Source organism: Engystomops pustulosus, chromosome 6 (assembly GCF_040894005.1).
Source record: "Engystomops pustulosus chromosome 6, aEngPut4.maternal, whole genome shotgun sequence".
NCBI classification, from domain to species: Eukaryota; Metazoa; Chordata; class Amphibia; order Anura; family Leptodactylidae; genus Engystomops; species Engystomops pustulosus.
The window spans coordinates 24,982,855-25,001,294 of NC_092416.1; the positions used below are offsets into that span (position 1 = coordinate 24,982,855).

At 47.3% G+C, this 18,440-nt stretch overlaps 1 protein-coding gene across 1 annotated transcript; it reads right to left on the reverse strand.

Moving 5' to 3' along the window:
• Positions 1-532: 532 nt before the first annotated feature.
• On the reverse strand, positions 533-14,802 carry HSPB6 (heat shock protein family B (small) member 6). Its single transcript, XM_072155151.1, has 3 exons — positions 14,539-14,802; positions 1,082-1,204; positions 533-916 (listed from the first exon to the last, which is right to left on the reverse strand). The coding sequence occupies exons 1-3, from the start codon at positions 14,725-14,727 to the stop codon at positions 737-739; spliced, it is 492 nt and encodes a 163-aa protein (XP_072011252.1). The 5' UTR covers positions 14,728-14,802; the 3' UTR covers positions 533-736.
• Between the last annotated feature and the right edge of the window lie 3,638 nt (positions 14,803-18,440).

Here is an 18,440-nt window from a genome sequence, read left to right on the forward strand (position 1 = left end):
GTACGGCTATAGACTGCAGCTTCAGGACAACTGTAGGACCTTACACTCCATTGATTATTGCATACAGGACTCCAATTTCATGGGCAGTGACATGAGACCCCCCAGTGATCAGATTGTTATCCCCCAATGGCAGGAATCAATAATGTGACACACATGGGATAAGGCGGGAAGGGTCGTGACCTCTCTGGGAGGTGAACTGCCCTTTCATAGGGGTCTAAGAGCATCTGAAACATGTGTTTTCTGGTAGGCAGAGCCGTCTCCCACCTAAGTATGTTCCTTCAGGCTACTGTGGCATCCTTGTGACTAATTTCAGCATTCCAGTGGCTACTGCGGGGCAGCACTGTGACTACTGGGGGCCGATGCTGTGACTACTGGGGGGATGACTTCGGTATATGAAGGGCAGAACTCTGCAGGAACCTGTAATAATTGCACGCCCGAGCGGAGTTCTGCCCTTTCTACATGTCATGAGATGAATCCACCAGCAAGGGGCGCTGTCAGCCCAAGTAGATTTACACTAAGGAGTTACAGACAGTAACACTAGCTTTTTATTTGACATTTTTTAAAGTATCACCTTCTGCAGGGTGACACGTATACTAGAGACGACCCTATAAATGCCATGGGGGGGGGAGGGGGGGGTACAGGCATCTGTTAATATTAGAAGGAAAGGCATTGACCAGTAGAGGGCCCTGGTGCACAGACAAGCGCGGTGCCTCGGTGCTGTTGGGGGTTGTAGCTTTTACTTGTCCTTCCTGGCTATGGGTATGCTCCTCTCCTCGGCCTTGGTGCTGTCTGTGACTGGGGCTTGGATGGAGAGCAGACCCTCGGCGGACAGAGCAGAGGTGATGGCTGCCGGGTTTACTGTCGGGGGAAACTTGTAGCGGCGGTGGAACTCGCGGGAGATGAAGCCGTGTTCATCCTGTGGGACAGAAGATTGAGCACATTTAGTACTCAGTACCTACCTCCAGAGCACCTACATTACACAATTTCCTCATTTGCTTTTGCAGCTGCAGCCTGACATTGAGAACTGCAGCCAGTAACAGTCCCAGCCATGGGTGAGGCTATGCTCACATCCAGGACCTACCGGGCGCTCCTCGTGCTTGGCGTGAACCTCCACGTAATCTCCAACCACTTTGACTGTCAGCTCCTCAGGCGCAAAGTGTTTGACGTCCAGGAGGACGGAGAACTGATCCTTGTCTAACTTTACCTGAGGGAGAACAGGAGACGTTTATCAGAAGTGGGGAGGAGAACAAATGGAAAAATAAGTCTGCAAAATCCATTTGTACAATTGATTGGGAATCAATTTCTCTATCCGTGCAAATGGAACATAAGACAGAAATGATAAGCGAGGGAACCCCTATAATGGAGCGGTTCTGTAGGTGGTGACCACACACCATTTCTCACGTTCTCATCCGTTTTGGTTGTTTTTTTCGCCACTTTTGCATTTTGTTATTGTTCTCACCCCTAGAGGTAGCATGAGGTGGTGTCTACCCTTCCCTGCCTTCCTTTCCCACCCTCCTCCTCTTTCCAGTTCTGTGATTTTTGTTTTCCATCTCAGTTGTCTTTTTTACACCTCTTATTATATTTGGTCTACACCTACGTGTGTCTATATCCAACGGTATCGTATGTCAACCTGTTACCCACTTATTCATTGGGGAAGATTTATCACAAGTGTCTGAGAGCAGAACTGTACTAGTTGCCCATGGCAACCAATCAGAGCTCAGCTTTCATTTTCCCACAGCTGTTTATAAAATAAAAACTGAGCTCTGATTGGTTTCCATGGGCAACTAGAACAGTTTTACCTCAGACACTTCTGATATATCTCCCCCCATGGCCTCTATCTCTGTATCTGCTCTCAGGACTGGATGGAGCCCATTGTCACGTGCACCGTGTTTATACTAGTTTGTTCTTTATAGTTTTATTGCTTTTAATCTAATAATTACATTGCATGATTTTTGAATAATTATTTGAGCACTTGGCCTGCAGCACAAATTTGGGATCTCCTACTCTACGCTCTTTACCTGTAGCTCCTCCTACTCTATGCTCATTACCTGTAGCTCCTCCTACTCTACGCTCTTTACCTGTAGCTCCTCCTACTCTATGCTCTTTACCTGTAGCTCCTCCTACTCTATGCTCTTTACCTGTAGCTCCTCCTACTCTATGCTCATTACCTGTAGCTCCTCCTACTCTACGCTCTTTACCTGTAGCTCCTCCTACTCTACGCTCTTTACCTGTAGCTCCTCCTACTCTATGCTCATTACCTGTAGCTCCTCCTACTCTACGCTCTTTACCTGTAGCTCCTCCTACTCTACGCTCTTTACCTGTAGCTCCTCCTACTCTATGCTCTTTACCTGTAGCTCCTCCTACTCTACGCTCTTTACCTGTAGCTCCTCCTACTCTACGCTCTTTACCTGTAGCTCCTCCTACTCTACGCTCTTTACCTGTAGCTCCTCCTACTCTACGCTCTTTACCTGTAGCTCCTCCTACTCTACGCTCTTTACCTGTAGCTCCTCCTACTCTACGCTCTTTACCTGTAGCTCCTCCTACTCTACGCTCTTTACCTGTAGCTCCTCCTACTCTACGCTCTTTACCTGTAGCTCCTCCTACTCTACGCTCTTTACCTGTAGCTCCTCCTACTCTACGCTCTTTACCTGTAGCTCCTCCTACTCTACGCTCTTTACCTGTAGCTCCTCCTACTCTATGCTCAATACCTGTAGCCCCTCCTACTCTTCGCTCTTTACCTGTAGCTCCTCCTACTCTATGCTCGTTACCTGTAGCTCCTCCTACTCTACGCTCTTTACATGTAATAATTTCACCTGTTTAAACTCATTACTTATGGGAAAGACCAAAGAGCTGTAAGGACGCCAGGCACAAGGCTGGGATGTACAGGACAATAGGCAGCAGCTCGGTGAGAAGGTAACAACTAAGAATGGAAGAAACATTGGTGCCGGGATCCAAAGATATTAAGGTTTAAAGTGAGAATCTCAGGTGCCATTTTTATATATAAAAATCACTCCCGGCGGCAGTTTAACAGTTAATATCTCCGTTTTCCTGACACTTAGAAACACAAATTTAGATCCATATAAAATAGGAGACTCTCTTCTTTCATAAGAAAAAAGAAGTGAGGTTCTATGTGTCACAGAGCCAGAGATACAGCTCCCTGAAGTGTCCCCCCCCCCCTCAGAGGAGATGTGAAGGGAAATATTTTCTGTTTGGAGCACAGTTTTTGCCATCAAAGTCAAATTTTAAGTATTTTTTATAAAATTGCATGAACGCGCCTATGTCTATAAACTCTTTAACCCCTTATCACCGACACTAGTTTTCAGCTCAATGACCAGACTCGATTTTTCAAATCTGCCCTGTCTCACGATAATTGGTTATAACTTCGGAACGCTTTAACATATCCCGGTGATTTTGAGAATGTTTTCTCGTGACACATTGTACTTCATGTTAGTTATAAAATTTAAGTGATACGTTTTGCGATTCGTTCTGAAAAAAAGTGAAAATTTGGCAAAAGTTTGTAAAAATTCTTCATTTTCCAAGTTTGAAATGTTCTGCTTTCCAGACAGGAAGTAAAACTACCCAAAAAGCTTGATAATTAACATTTACGGAATGTCTGCTTTATGTTGGGATGATATTTTATGCTTCCTCTCACTTTTCTAGGATGTTATGAGGCGCAGAACTTTAGGTGCCATTTTTCTCATTTTCATGAAAATCCCCAAAACTGACATTTTGAGGGACAACTCAGCTTCCAAATGACTTTGAGAGGCCTAAGTAATAGTAAAACCCCATAAATTACCCCACTATAGAAACTTCACCCCTCAACGTATGTAAAACAACTTCTATTAAGTCCATTAAGCCTTTAAGTGTTTCACATGGGTTAAAACAATATGGACCTGCGATTTAGAAACTATGGAATTTTTTTGGAAATACATTCATTTAGGCCACACTGACAGTTTCAGAATAAATGAAATGATGAAATGCTCTGCTACGCTTGATGCCCAATTCCTCCCGAGTGTACTGATACCCCATATGTGGTGGTAAACTGCTGTACGGGCGCACGGCCAAGTATAGAATGAATGGAGGCGCCATTCACTGCAGATTTGTATTGTCACATTGTACGACCTATACATTTTTATTTTTTTTGGTAATGCGATCATATGAGGGCTTATTTTTTACGGAATGAGATACAGTGTATTGATAATTCATTTAGGGGGTCTAAAGCTTATTCATGAGATTTTATTAACTATTTCAAGGGGGACACAAACAAAATCATCAATTTTTATTTTGGATTTTTAGCATTTTTTCCCCCCGCTCACCGTAATGTAAAAATAATATTTTATCTTTATTCTCTGGTTCACTACGATTGCGGTGATACCTCATTTATATAGTTTTTCTTATCTTTGCTCAATTTTCCTGAGTAAAACCAATATTGGAGAATATCGCATTGTTTTTACTATTGACAACTTTTCAGGGCCATAACTTCTGTATTTTTCTGTTGTCAGACCTGGTTGAGGGCTTATTTTTTGCGAAAAGAGTTGTTCTTTTCAGTCGTATCATATTAGGGAACGTAACTTTTTTGATCACTTTTTAGAACATTTTTTGTGATGGTGTTTGATGAAAAATTGTATATTTTGGGAAGTTTTTCGTAGTTTTTTTTTTTTTCATCGTTCACCGAGCGGGTTCAATATTGATTTAGATTTATTGTACAGATTAATATGGACGCGGTGATACCAAATATGTACATTTTTCGTGTGCTTTTGTGTTTTATATACTGTATTTGCATTATATGTGTTACTGGGGAGATTATGGGACTTTATTTTATTTATTTATTATTATAAAATGATTTAATCTTTTTTTTTTTACTTTCACATATTTTCCACATTTTGGCTTGAATAAGCGATCATCCGATCGCTTATTCAAGCCTCTACACTGCAATACACTTGTATTGCAGTGTAAAGTGTAAGTAACTGAGCATGCCGCGCCTTCCTGGCAGGACCCGGCGAGAAGAGGAGCCGACAGCCTCGGGTCACTCGTCGGGACCTGGGCCAGCGGCAGGAGGGATCGGATCCCCCGGTAAGCACACCGGGGGGGGTCCGATCCACGGGGGACACACTTGCATGCCGCGGTCATGCTTGACCGCGGCGTGTAAGGGGTTAAACACCCGGGATCGGAGTTTTTCCGATCCCGGGTGTTAGTGCCGGGTCTGGGCTGTGATATCACAGCCCGACACCGGCACTATACTGACTTGATGTCCCGAAATCTTCTTCTGACGCGGCGCCGTAGAAAGGCGTCGCGTCAGAAGAAGTACCCTTAATGACCGCCGTAGAATCCCGAAAGGGCGGTCATTAAGGGGTTAATGTAATTGGAAGATGGGGCAAGTGTCTGCTTTCAGAAAATGTGTGGTTTGTTGTTTGGTTTACTTTGATTCTTTTTGCAGTAATTTCGATTTTATTTTTAAAAGGTCAAAATTGTTCTGGTCAGTAATGCGACAAAATATCCAGAAATGACAAGTGGTGAAAGGGTTAATACCCCTTGGGTGAATTCCCGGGTGAAGAAGCTTATCATCTGTCTAGTTATCATCTCCTATAATGTGACCATTTATATATCTCGCTTTTTCTCTATTTATTAATCAATCTTCTATTTCCCTTCTTCTGTATTTATCTCTCATCCATCTCCTGTATATATCATCTACTTTATATTCTGCATCTACAAATCTCTATCATCTTTCATATTCATCTTCTATAATTAATAATTTCTTTATGTATATAGCGCACACAGATTACACAGCGCTGCACAGAGCTTTCCCCAAGGGCCTCAGTGTAATCAACCTACCAGTAATTTTTTTGGAGTGTGGGAGGAAATTGGAGGACCCGGAGGCAACCCATGCAAACACAGAGAGAACATTTCTGTGTCTTTGCAGATGTTGACCAGTGCTGTAGTGCTAACCACTGAGCCACCGTGCTGCCCATCAATCTCCCTTTTATCCATCTCCTATAAAATTCTCCAAAAGGGAGCCTCTTACTGACTGTGACTGGTCATAAAATAGTTTTATTTTGGGGCCCCACTTTTAGTTTTGCACCACTTTGTCTAGAACCGGCCCTGGGTATCACCGCATCCCAAAATGTTCGATCTATCAAAATATAATTAACGGTTATTCCCATAATTTAACCCCGTAATGGAAAATAGCGCCCAAAGACAAAAAATTTCACTTTTTTGCCGTCTTGAAAATTTTTTTTTAATCATAAATAAATTTATGATAAAAATTGATTAAAAGGCTGTGCAGTGCTAAAAGTGAAAGCATTAAAAATGTCATCAAAAGTTGCAAAAAAAAAATAAAAAATGACACCACCCACAGCTCCGTACACTGAAGTATGAAAAAGTTATTAGTGCCAGAACATGGCAAAATGAAGAATTTTATTTTTTTTTTTTTATACAGGAGGTTTTTATTTTTATAAATGTATGAATTTTATAAAACCTATACAAATTTGGTATCCTCCTGATCGTATCGACCCAAAGAATACAGTAGACATGTCATTTGGGGTGCACATTGAAAGCCGTAAAGTCCAAGTCCACAAGAAAATGGCGCAAATGCGTTTTTCCCAGCAATGTCCCTGCATTTGGAATTTTATTCCCGCTCCCACATGGAAAAATAAAAAAGTTATGGATTTTTTTAAAAGTGGGGAGTGAAAAATGAAAATACAAAAAGGGCCTAGTTATTAAGGGGTTAAAGGAAACCTACCATCAGAAATCTATCTATTGAGGTACATCTGGTGGTAGGTTCCCAATGCTTAAACTGCAGTTTAACTAATATGTTAATTTCTGGCAGAGCAGGAGCAAAGGCTATGCCACGCCCCAGTAGCCTCTGCCGTCGCCGCTTACCTCCACGCCCCTGAGGCTCCGCTAGGCACATGCGTTTAGTATAGCGGCATCCTGTCGGTAACAAACCCAAAGTTCAACATGTTCGCAGAGTTCTGAAGGAGTCAAGGGAGGGAGAAAACCGCAGAGGCTACTGGGGCGTGGCATAGCCTTTGCTTCTGCTGCCCGGAGAGACTACTCCACGCCCCAGTAGCCTCTGCCAGAAATTAGCATATTAGATAAACTATAGTTTGGTATATAAAGTAAAGAGCTGTGTGATGGATTGTTTTCTGAGTAACAAATTGCACTTCATAGTGATGGTACGGAATATTCTCTGCCGTGTACTGGGAAGCAGGAAAAAAATTCCAAATGCAGTGAAAATGGTGAAAAAACGCATTTGTGCCGTATTCTTGGGGGCTTGGGTTTTACGTATTTCACTGTACGCCCCAAATGACATGTCTACTTTATTCTTTGGGTCGGTACAATTATGGGGATACCAAATTTGTATCGGTTTTATAATGTTTTCTTACATTTACAAAACTTAAAACCTCCTGTACAAATTTTTTTTTTTTTGCCATCTTCTGGCGCTAATAACGTTTTCTGGCGTACTGAGCTGTGGGTGGTGTCATTTTTTGCAATTTTTGATGATGTTTTCAATGATATTATTTTTAGGACTTTACGAACTTTTGATCACTTTTTATAGAATTTTATATATTTTTTTTAAATGGCAAAAAAGTGCCATTTTTGACTTTGGGCGCGATTTTCCGTTACGAGGTTAAACGCAGTGAAAACAGTTATCATATTTTGATATATCGGGCATTTTCGGACACGGCGGTAACTAATGTGTTTATGATTTTTACTGTTTATTTAGATTTATATTAGTTGTAGGTAAAGGGGGTGATTTTTAACTTTTTTTTTTATTTTTACTATTTTTCAGACTCCCTACACTCATCTACACATCCCCCCCATAACAGTGTCATCTACACATCCCCCCCATAACAGTGTCACCTACACATCCCCCCATAACAGTGTCATCTACACATCCCCCATAACAGTGTCACCTACACATCCCCCCATAACAGTGTCATCTACACATCCCCCCATAACAGTGTCACCTACACATCCCCCCATAACAGTGTCACCTACACATCCCCCCATAACAGTGTCATCTACACATCCCCCATAACAGTGTCACCTACACATCCCCCCCCATAACAGTGTCATCTACACATCCCCCCCATAACAGTGTCATCTACACATCCCCCCCATAACAGTGTCATCTACAGATCCCCCCATAACAGTGTCACCTACACATCCCCCCCATAACAGTGTCATCTACACATCCCCCCCCATAACAGTGTCATCTACACATCCCCCCATAACAGTGTCATCTACACATCCCCCCATAACAGTGTCATCTACACATCCCCCCATAACAGTGTCACCTACACATCCCCCCATAACAGTGTCACCTACACATCCCCATAACAGTGTCATCTACAGATCCCCCCATAACAGTGTCACCTACACATCCCCCCCCATAACAGTGTCATCTACACATCCCCCCCCATAACAGTGTCATCTACACATCCCCCCCCATAACAGTGTCACCTACACATCCCCCCCATAACAGTGTCACCTACACATCCCCCCATAACAGTGTCATCTACACATCCCCCCATAACAGTGTCACCTACACATCCCCCCATAACAGTGTCACCTACACATCCCCCCATAACAGTGTCACCTACACATCCCCCCATAACAGTGTCACCTACACATCCCCCCATAACAGTGTCATCTACACATCCCCCCATAACAGTGTCATCTACACATCCCCCCATAACAGTGTCATCTACACATCCCCCCATAAGTGTCATCTACACATCCCCCCATAACAGTGTCATCTACACATCCCCCCATAACAGTGTCACCTACACATCCCCCCATAACAGTGTCACCTACACATCCCCCCATAACAGTGTCACCTACACATCCCCCCCATAACAGTGTCACCTACACATCCCCCCCATAACAGTGTCACCTACACATCCCCCATAACAGTGTCACCTACACATCCCCCCATAACAGTGTCACCTCCACATCCCCCCCATAACAGTGTCACCTACACATCCCCCATAACAGTGTCACCTACACATCCCCCATAACAGTGTCACCTACACATCCCCCCATAACAGTGTCACCTACACATCCCCCCCATAAGTGTCACCTACACATCCCCCCACAACAGTGTCATCTACACATCCCCCATAACAGTGTCACCTACACATCCCCCATAACAGTGTCACCTACACATCCCCCCCATAACAGTGTCATCTACACATCCCCCCATAACAGTGTCACCTACACATCCCCCATAACATTGTCACCTACACATCCCCCCCATAACAGTGTCATCTACACATCCCCCCATAACAGTGTCACCTACACATCCCCCCATAACAGTGTCACCTACACATCCCCCCATAAGTGTCACCTACACATCCCCCCCCCATAACAGTGTCACCTACACATCCTCCCATAACAGTGTCACCTACACATCCCCCATAACAGTGTCACCTACACATCCCCCCACAACAGTGTCACCTACACATCACCCCATAACAGTGTCATCTACACATCCCCCATAACAGTGTCACCTACACATCCCCCCCATAACAGTGTCATCTACACATCCCCCATAAGTGTCACCTACACATCCCCCTATAACAGTGTCACCTACACATCCCCCATAACAGTGTCACCTACACATCCCCCATAACAGTGTCACCTACACATCCCCCATAACAGTGTCATCTACACATCCCCCATAACAGTGTCATCTACACATCCCCCATAACAGTGTCACCTACACATCCCCCCCATAACAGTGTCACCTACACATCCCCCATAACACTGTCACCTACACATCCCCCCATAACAGTGTCATCTACACATCCCCCCATAACAGTGTCACCTACACATCCCCCCATAACAGTGTCATCTACACATCCCCCATAACAGTGTCACCTACACATCACCCCATAACAGTGTCACCTACACATCACCCCATAACAGTGTCACCTACACATCACCCCATAACAGTGTCATCTACACATCCCCCATAACACTGTCATCTACACATCCCCCATAACAGTGTCACCTACACATCCCCCATAACAGTGTCACCTACACATCCCCCCATAACAGTGTCACCTACACATCCCCCCATAACAGTGTCACCTACACATCCCCCCATAACAGTGTCATCTACACATCCCCCATAACAGTGTCACCTACACATCCCCCATAACATTGTCACCTACACATCCCCCATAACAGTGTCACCTACACATCCCCCCCATAACAGTGTCATCTACACATCCCCCCATAAGTGTCATCTACACATCCCCCATAACAGTGTCACCTACACATCCCCCATAACAGTGTCACCTACACATCCCCCATAACAGTGTCACCTACACATCCCCCATAACAGTGTCATCTACACATCCCCCCATAACAGTGTCACCTACACATCCCCCCATAACAGTGTCACCTACACATCCCCCATAACAGTGTCATCTACACATCCCCCATAACAGTGTCACCTACACATCCCCCATAACAGTGTCACCTACACATCCCCCATAACAGTGTCACCTACACATCCCCCATAACAGTGTCACCTACACATCCCCCATAAGTGTCATCTACACATCCCCCCATAACAGTGTCATCTACACATCCCCCCCCATAACAGTGTCACCTACACATCCCCCCCATAACAGTGTCACCTACACATCCCCCCATAACAGTGTCACCTACACATCCCCCATAACAGTGTCACCTACACATCCCCCCCATAACAGTGTCATCTACACATCCCCCCATAAGTGTCATCTACACATCCCCCATAACAGTGTCACCTACACATCCTCCCATAACAGTGTCACCTACACATCCCCCATAACAGTGTCATCTACACATCCCCCATAACAGTGTCATCTACACATCCCCCCATAACAGTGTCATCTACACATCCCCCCATAACAGTGTCACCTACACATCCCCCCATAACAGTGTCACCTACACATCCCCCCATAACACTGTCACCTACACATCCCCCATAACAGTGTCACCTACACATCCCCCATAACAGTGTCACCTACACATCCCCCATAACAGTGTCACCTACACATCCCCCCATAACAGTGTCATCTACACATCCCCCCATAACGGTGTCACCTACACATCCCCCCATAACGGTGTCACCTACACATCCCCCCATAACGGTGTCATCTACACATCCCCCCATAACAGTGTCACCTACACATCCCCCATAACAGTGTCATCTACACATCCCCCCATAACAGTGTTATCTACACATCCCCCCATAACAGTGTCATCTACACATCCCCCCATAAGTGTCATCTACACATCCCCCCATAAGTGTCACCTACACATCCCCCCATAACAGTGTCACCTACACATCCCCCATAACAGTGTCATCTACACATCCCCCCATAAGTGTCATCTACACATCCCCCATAACAGTGTCACCTACACATGCCCCATAACACTGTCATCTACACATCCCCCCATAACAGTGTCACCTACACATCCCCCCATAACAGTGTCATCTACACATCCCCCATAACAGTGTCATCTACACATCCCCCCATAAGTGTCATCTACACATCCCCCATAACAGTGTCATCTACACATCCCCCCATATCAGTGTCACCTACACATCCCCCCATAACAGTGTCACCTACACATCCCCCCATAACAGTGTCACCTACACATCCCCCCATAACAGTGTCACCTACACATCCCCCCATAACAGTGTCATCTACACATCCCCCATAACAGTGTCACCTACACATCCCCCATATCAGTGTCACCTACACATCCCCCATAACAGTGTCACCTACACATCCCCCCATAACAGTGTCACCTACACATCCCCCCATAACAGTGTCACCTACACATCCCCCCATAAGTGTCATCTACACATCCCCCATAACAGTGTCACCTACACATCCCCCATAACAGTGTCACCTACACATCCCTCATAACAGTGTCACCTACACATCCCCCCATAAGTGTCATCTACACATCCCCCATAACAGTGTCATCTACACATCCCCCATAACAGTGTCATCTACACATCCCCCCATAACAGTGTTATCTACACATCCCCCCATAACAGTGTCACCTACACATCCCCCCATAAGTGTCATCTACACATCCCCCCATAACACTGTCACCTACACATCCCCCCATAACAGTGTCATCTACACATCCTCCCCATAACAGTGTCATCTACACATCCCCCATAACAGTGTCATCTACACATCCCCCATAACAGTGTCATCTACACATCCCCCATAACAGTGTCATCTACACATCCCCCCATAACAGTGTCATCTACACATCCCCCCATAACAGTGTCACCTACACATCGCCCCATAACAGTGTCACCTACACATCCCCCATAACAGTGTCATCTACACATCCCCCCATAACAGTGTCATCTACACATCCCCCCATAAGTGTCATCTACACATCCCCCCATAACAGTGTCATCTACACATCCCCCATAACAGTGTCATCTACACATCCCCCCATAAGTGTCATCTACACATCCCCCATAACAGTGTCACCTACACATCCCTCATAACGGTGTCATCTACACATCCCCCCATAACAGTGTCACCTACACATCCCCCATAACAGTGTCATCTACACATCCCCCATAACAGTGTCACCTACACATCCCCCCATAACAGTGTCACCTACACATCCCCCCATAACAGTGTCACCTACACATCCCCCATAACAGTGTCATCTACACATCCCCCCATAAGTGTCATCTACACATCCCCCATAACAGTGTCACCTACACATCCCCCATAACACTGTCATCTACACATCCCCCCATAAGTGTCATCTACACATCCCCCATAACAGTGTCACCTACACATCCCCCATAACAGTGTCACCTACACATCCCCCCCATAACAGTGTCAACTACACATCCCCCATAACAGTGTCAACTACACATCCCCCATAACAGTGTCACCTACACATCCCCCCATAACAGTGTCATCTACACATCCCCCATAACAGTGTCACCTACACATCCCCCATAACAGTGTCACCTACACATCCCCCCATAACAGTGTCATCTACACATCCCCCATAACAGTGTCACCTACACATCCCCCCATAACAGTGTCATCTACACATCCCCCCATAACAGTGTCATCTACACATCCCCCCATAACAGTGTCACCTACACATCCCCCATAACAGTGTCACCTACACATCCCCCCATAACAGTGTCATCTACACATCCCTCATAACAGTGTCACCTGCACATCCCCCATAACAGTGTCACCTACACCTCCCCCATAACAGTGTCACCTACACCTCCCCCATAACAGTGTCACCTACACATCCCCCATAAGTGTCATCTACATATCCCCCATAAGTGTCACCTACACATCCCCCCCATAACAGTGTCACCTACACATCCCCCCATAACAGTGTCACCTACACATCCCCCCATAACAATGTCACCTACACATCCCCCATAACAGTGTCACCTACACATCCCCCCATAACAGTGTCACCTACACATCCCCCCATAACAGTGTCACCTACACATCCCCCATAACAGTGTCATCTACACATCCCCCCATAACAGTGTCACCTACACATCCCCCCATAACAGTGTCACCTACACATCCCCCATAACAGTGTCACCTACACATCCCCCCCATAACAGTGTCACCTACACATCCCCCCATAACAGTGTCATCTACACATCCCCCCATAACAGTGTCATCTACACATCCCCCCATAACAGTGTCACCTACACATCCCCCATAACAGTGTCATCTACACATCCCCCCCATAACAGTGTCACCTACACATCCCCCCCCATAACAGTGTCACCTACACATCCCCCCATAACAGTGTCACCTACACATCCCCCCATAACAGTGTCATCTACACATCCCCCCATAACAGTGTCACCTACACATCCCCCATAACAGTGTCACCTACACATCCCCCCATAACAGTGTCACCTACACATCCCCCCATAACAGTGTCACCTACACATCCCCCATAACAGTGTCACCTACACATCCCCCCATAACAGTGTCACCTACACATCCCCCCATAACAGTGTCATCTACACATCCCCCCATAACAGTGTCACCTACACATCCCCCCCCATAACAGTGTCATCTACACATCCCCCCCCATAACAGTGTCATCTACACATCCCCCCCATAACAGTGTCACCTACACATCCCCCATAACAGTGTCACCTACACATCCCCCCATAACAGTGTCACCTACACATCCCCCCATAACAGTGTCATCTACACATCCCCCCATAACAGTGTCACCTACACATCCCCCATAACAGTGTCACCTACACATCCCCCCATAACAGTGTCACCTACACATCCCCCCATAACAGTGTCACCTACACATCCCCCATAACAGTGTCACCTACACATCCCCCCATAACAGTGTCACCTACACATCCCCCCATAACAGTGTCACCTACACATCCCCCCATAACAGTGTCACCTACACATCCCCCCATAACAGTGTCACCTACACATCCCTCATAACGGTGTCCCACAAGGGTTGTCTGACCTCGGACAGTCCGGTCTCTGGCTGTTGGGGGATGCTGAGTGACCGGACGTAATAAGGGTTGACCATAGGCGCAAACAGCTCTGACTCCATGATCCCCTCTCCAAATCTCTGTCCCAGGATCCGGCTGGGGAAGAAGGGTGCGGCCATGAGCGGCCGCCGCATCCAAGGCTGATGTATGGTGATATCCATGGCTGCTGTGTACAGACTGGCTGTGGGGAGCCCTCAGGCCCCTTATATATATGTGACCCCCCCACCCCCCGATACATAGACAGAACACTCCAGAACTGGATGAACTTCACAGACACTAACAGAGACATGGAAGGGATCCAGATCCACTAATGGGAGGAGGAGGGGGCTGCAAAAATAGACACGGGCACCGTGACAGAGCAAATTATTATGTGGGAGTGAATCATCTTCTGCACGACACTCTGTCCTGTGGTACAGCTACTGCTCTCTGTTATCAAGTAACTCCACCAGCAGAATAGTGAGTGCAGCTCTGGAGTATAATACAGGATGTAACTCAGGATCAGTACAGGATAAGTAATGTCATGTATGTACACAGTGACTGCACCAGCAGCAGAATAGTGAGTGCAGCTCTGGGGTATAATACAGGATGTAACTCAGGATCAGTACAGGATAAGTAATGTCATGTATGTACACAGTGACTGCACCAGCAGCAGAATAGTGAGTGTAGCTCTGGGGTATAATACAGGATGTAACTCAGGATCAGTACAGGATAAGTAATGTCATGTATGTACACAGTGACTGCACCAGCAGCAGAATAGTGAGTGCAGCTCTGGAGTATAATACAGGATGTAACTCAGGATCAGTACAGGATAAGTAATGTCATGTATGTACACAGTGACTGCACCAGCAGCAGAATAGTGAGTGCAGCTCTGGAGTATAATACAGGATGTAACTCAGGATCAGTACAGGATAAGTAATGACATGTATGTACACAGTGACTGCACCAGCAGCAAAATAGTGAGTGCAGCTCTGGGGTATAATACAGGATGTAACTCAGGATCAGTACAGGATAAGTAATGTCATGTATGTACACAGTGGGGGTCATTTACTAAGGGCCCGATTCGCGTTTTCCCGACGTGTTACCCGAATATTTCCGATTTGCGCCGATTGTACCTGAATTGCCCCGGGTTTTTGGCGCACGCGATCGGAATTTGGCGCATCGGCGCCGGTATGCACGCGACGGAAATCGGGGGGCGTGGCCGAACGAAAACCCGACGTATTCGGAAAAACCGCCGCATTTAAAAAAAAAATTGTGTCGCGAAAATTTCACTCACCTTCATCCTGGATAGGCCGGTGTATTTCGAGGCATTCCAGCGGACTTCAGCGCAGCAGCGCCACCTGGTGGACAGCGGAGGAACTGCTTTGATGAATCCCGGCCGGACCCGAATCCAGTGCAGAGAACGAGCCGCTGGATCGCGAACGGACCGGGTAAGTAAATCTGCCCCAGTGACTGCACCAGCAGCAGAATAGAGAGTGCAGCTCTGGAGTATAATGCAAGATGTAACTCAGGATCAGTACAGGATAAGTAATGCCATGTATGTACACAGTGACTGCACCAGCAGCAGAATAGTGAGTGCAGCTCTGGTGTATAATACAGGATGTAACTCAGGATCAGTACAGGATAAGTAATGTCATGTATGTACACAGTGACTGCACCAGCAGCAGAATAATGAGTGCAGCTCTGGGGTATAATACAGGATGTAACTCAGGATCAGTACAGGATAAGTAATGTCATGTATGTACACAATGACTGCACCAGCAGCAGAATAGTGAGTGCAGCTCTGGGGGTATAATACAGGATGTAACTCAGGATCAGTACAGGATAAGTAATGTCATGTATGTACACAGTGACTGTACCAGCAGCAGAATAGTTCGTGCTGGATCATTCTGCTGTGTGCTACTGAAGGGTGTGGTTGTCTGTGACTGAGCTCCTGCACCACCTGGTGGAAGACCAATCCACCCAGGCCTGCTCTCTCCTCCCCAGGGAGGGAGTAGGTTTCTGGGATGAGTGAGCCAGGAAAATCCCAGGCTTCTGCCTCCCGGACCAGGCCGGCGGGGGGCAGGAGAAGCCAGTTACCGGCCAAAGCGGAGGGGGTGAGAAGATCTGCCCGGAGCCAAGGACGCAGCGATGTGACCTCGGCTGCCACCCCCAAGACCCAGGGAAGCTGCAAGGTCTCCAGATCACAGAAGATCAAGGCAAGTAACATCAGCCTGAGTGCTCCTCCTGGAAAGCTGAGTGACTGTGCGGGAAAGCTGGGTGGTTCAGCTGAAAAGCTGGGTGCTCACGGAGGTGTGCAAAAGGCATGGGGTGATCTTAAGGCCCGGGAGTCTGCTTCCATCTATGGCTCCCGGATTGCTGAGCACCTCCGTGAGTACGAGGAAGCTGGAAAAGCGCTGAGGAGGCTCCAGGAGGAGATACGCGAGACCGTGGCCCTAGCGGGGGTGGCTACACAGAGAAAGAAGAAGTCTGATCTTCTTAACACCATAGACAGACTAAAAGCCGAGGTCACCGCTCTGCAGGAGAAGCGCCATCTAATCCGCAAGCACAGCGGTCCGTTCCGCGAAAAGTTGGAAAACGACGCCCGGTTTGAGGAAATGCGCCAGGAGCAGTTAAGAAAGCAAAAGGGGCTTCAGATCCAGGCGGATGATGGCGATGATGAGGAGGATGAGGAAGACCTGCCGTGTCCGTCTGGTGGCCTGCGCCAACACCAGCAGGCCTCGCACGACAGGCTGCCTGCAGAGCAAGCGCCATTACCATCAGGCTGCGGCTCTGCCAACCTGGAGGAGGAAAGTGATGACAGCGGCCAGGGAGGGGCGCTAATGGCTCAGATCCGACAGCTCGAGTCCCCAGTTCACCTCCAGAACTTTTCCTTCGGCGATGATATGCCAGATGACGACCTAAAGAGAAAGAGGAGAGCCAGGAAGATCAAGGCGTCTCAGGAGGTGAATCTGGTGTTTCGTCCCCTCCCTGTTCCCTCCGGGCGGGCAGCAGTGTCAGCCAGTCGTGTAGGCCCCGTTGCCCAGCCCAGCACGAATCCTGCAGTGGACTCGGTGCCAGGGTGCGGGGAGATTGCAAAGCCACGTTCCATCATGGCGCAGAGCACCAGCCTTGTTTGTAGTAGCAAGGATGGTGCAGGGAAGGCATCGGCCGAAAGGCCGGACAGTGAGGGCGATCCAGCAGGTCCTGGTGCTGTGCGCTGCCCCCCAGTGGGAGGGGGGGGTGGCCCAGTGCCAGGGGCAGTGGCGGTGGCTCCTGTGGCCCTTAGCGCTGTTGCTTGCTCTGGTGAGCAGCGGCAGTGTGATGGGGCTGCTGGGGCTTGTAGTGCGGCGCCTCCCAAACATCCCGTGAAGCCTGCAGAGAAAGGCGCAGGAAAAGTATTGTTCTGTATTGGTGCATCAAACTCTGAAGACATAAAAGGGGCAAAAAAACTGCCTGGAGTCTGTAAGGACAAGAGGCCTCTACCACCAATCGAGCAGCGATGCTCAAACATCATAAAAACTGCTGGACAACAAGGGGTTAATGCCAATGAGGCAGAGGGCACAAATAAGATCGGGGTTGGAGCTGCCTCTTCTCAGGCTGTATCAGCTATGGAAGTGGCTCTACCCCCAGTGCCCAGTGACGCCGAGGCAACCCCAGGTCCTCCTGGCCCAGCTGGTGTGAGTGATGCAAGGAAGCGAGGCAGTATTGTACATAGTGTGGTGAATGTTGGGGTGGTGAATGGTGCTGAGGGGGGTGATCCTGGTATGAGTGCTGGACCATTTGCACCCCCAGTGGTGGCCGCTCCCATAAGGAGCTATGCGAGTGTCACCGCTGGGGCAAGTGGGGTTAACTCCTTGTCTCCTGGCTCTGGGAACAGCGTTTTGCAAAGGCGTCT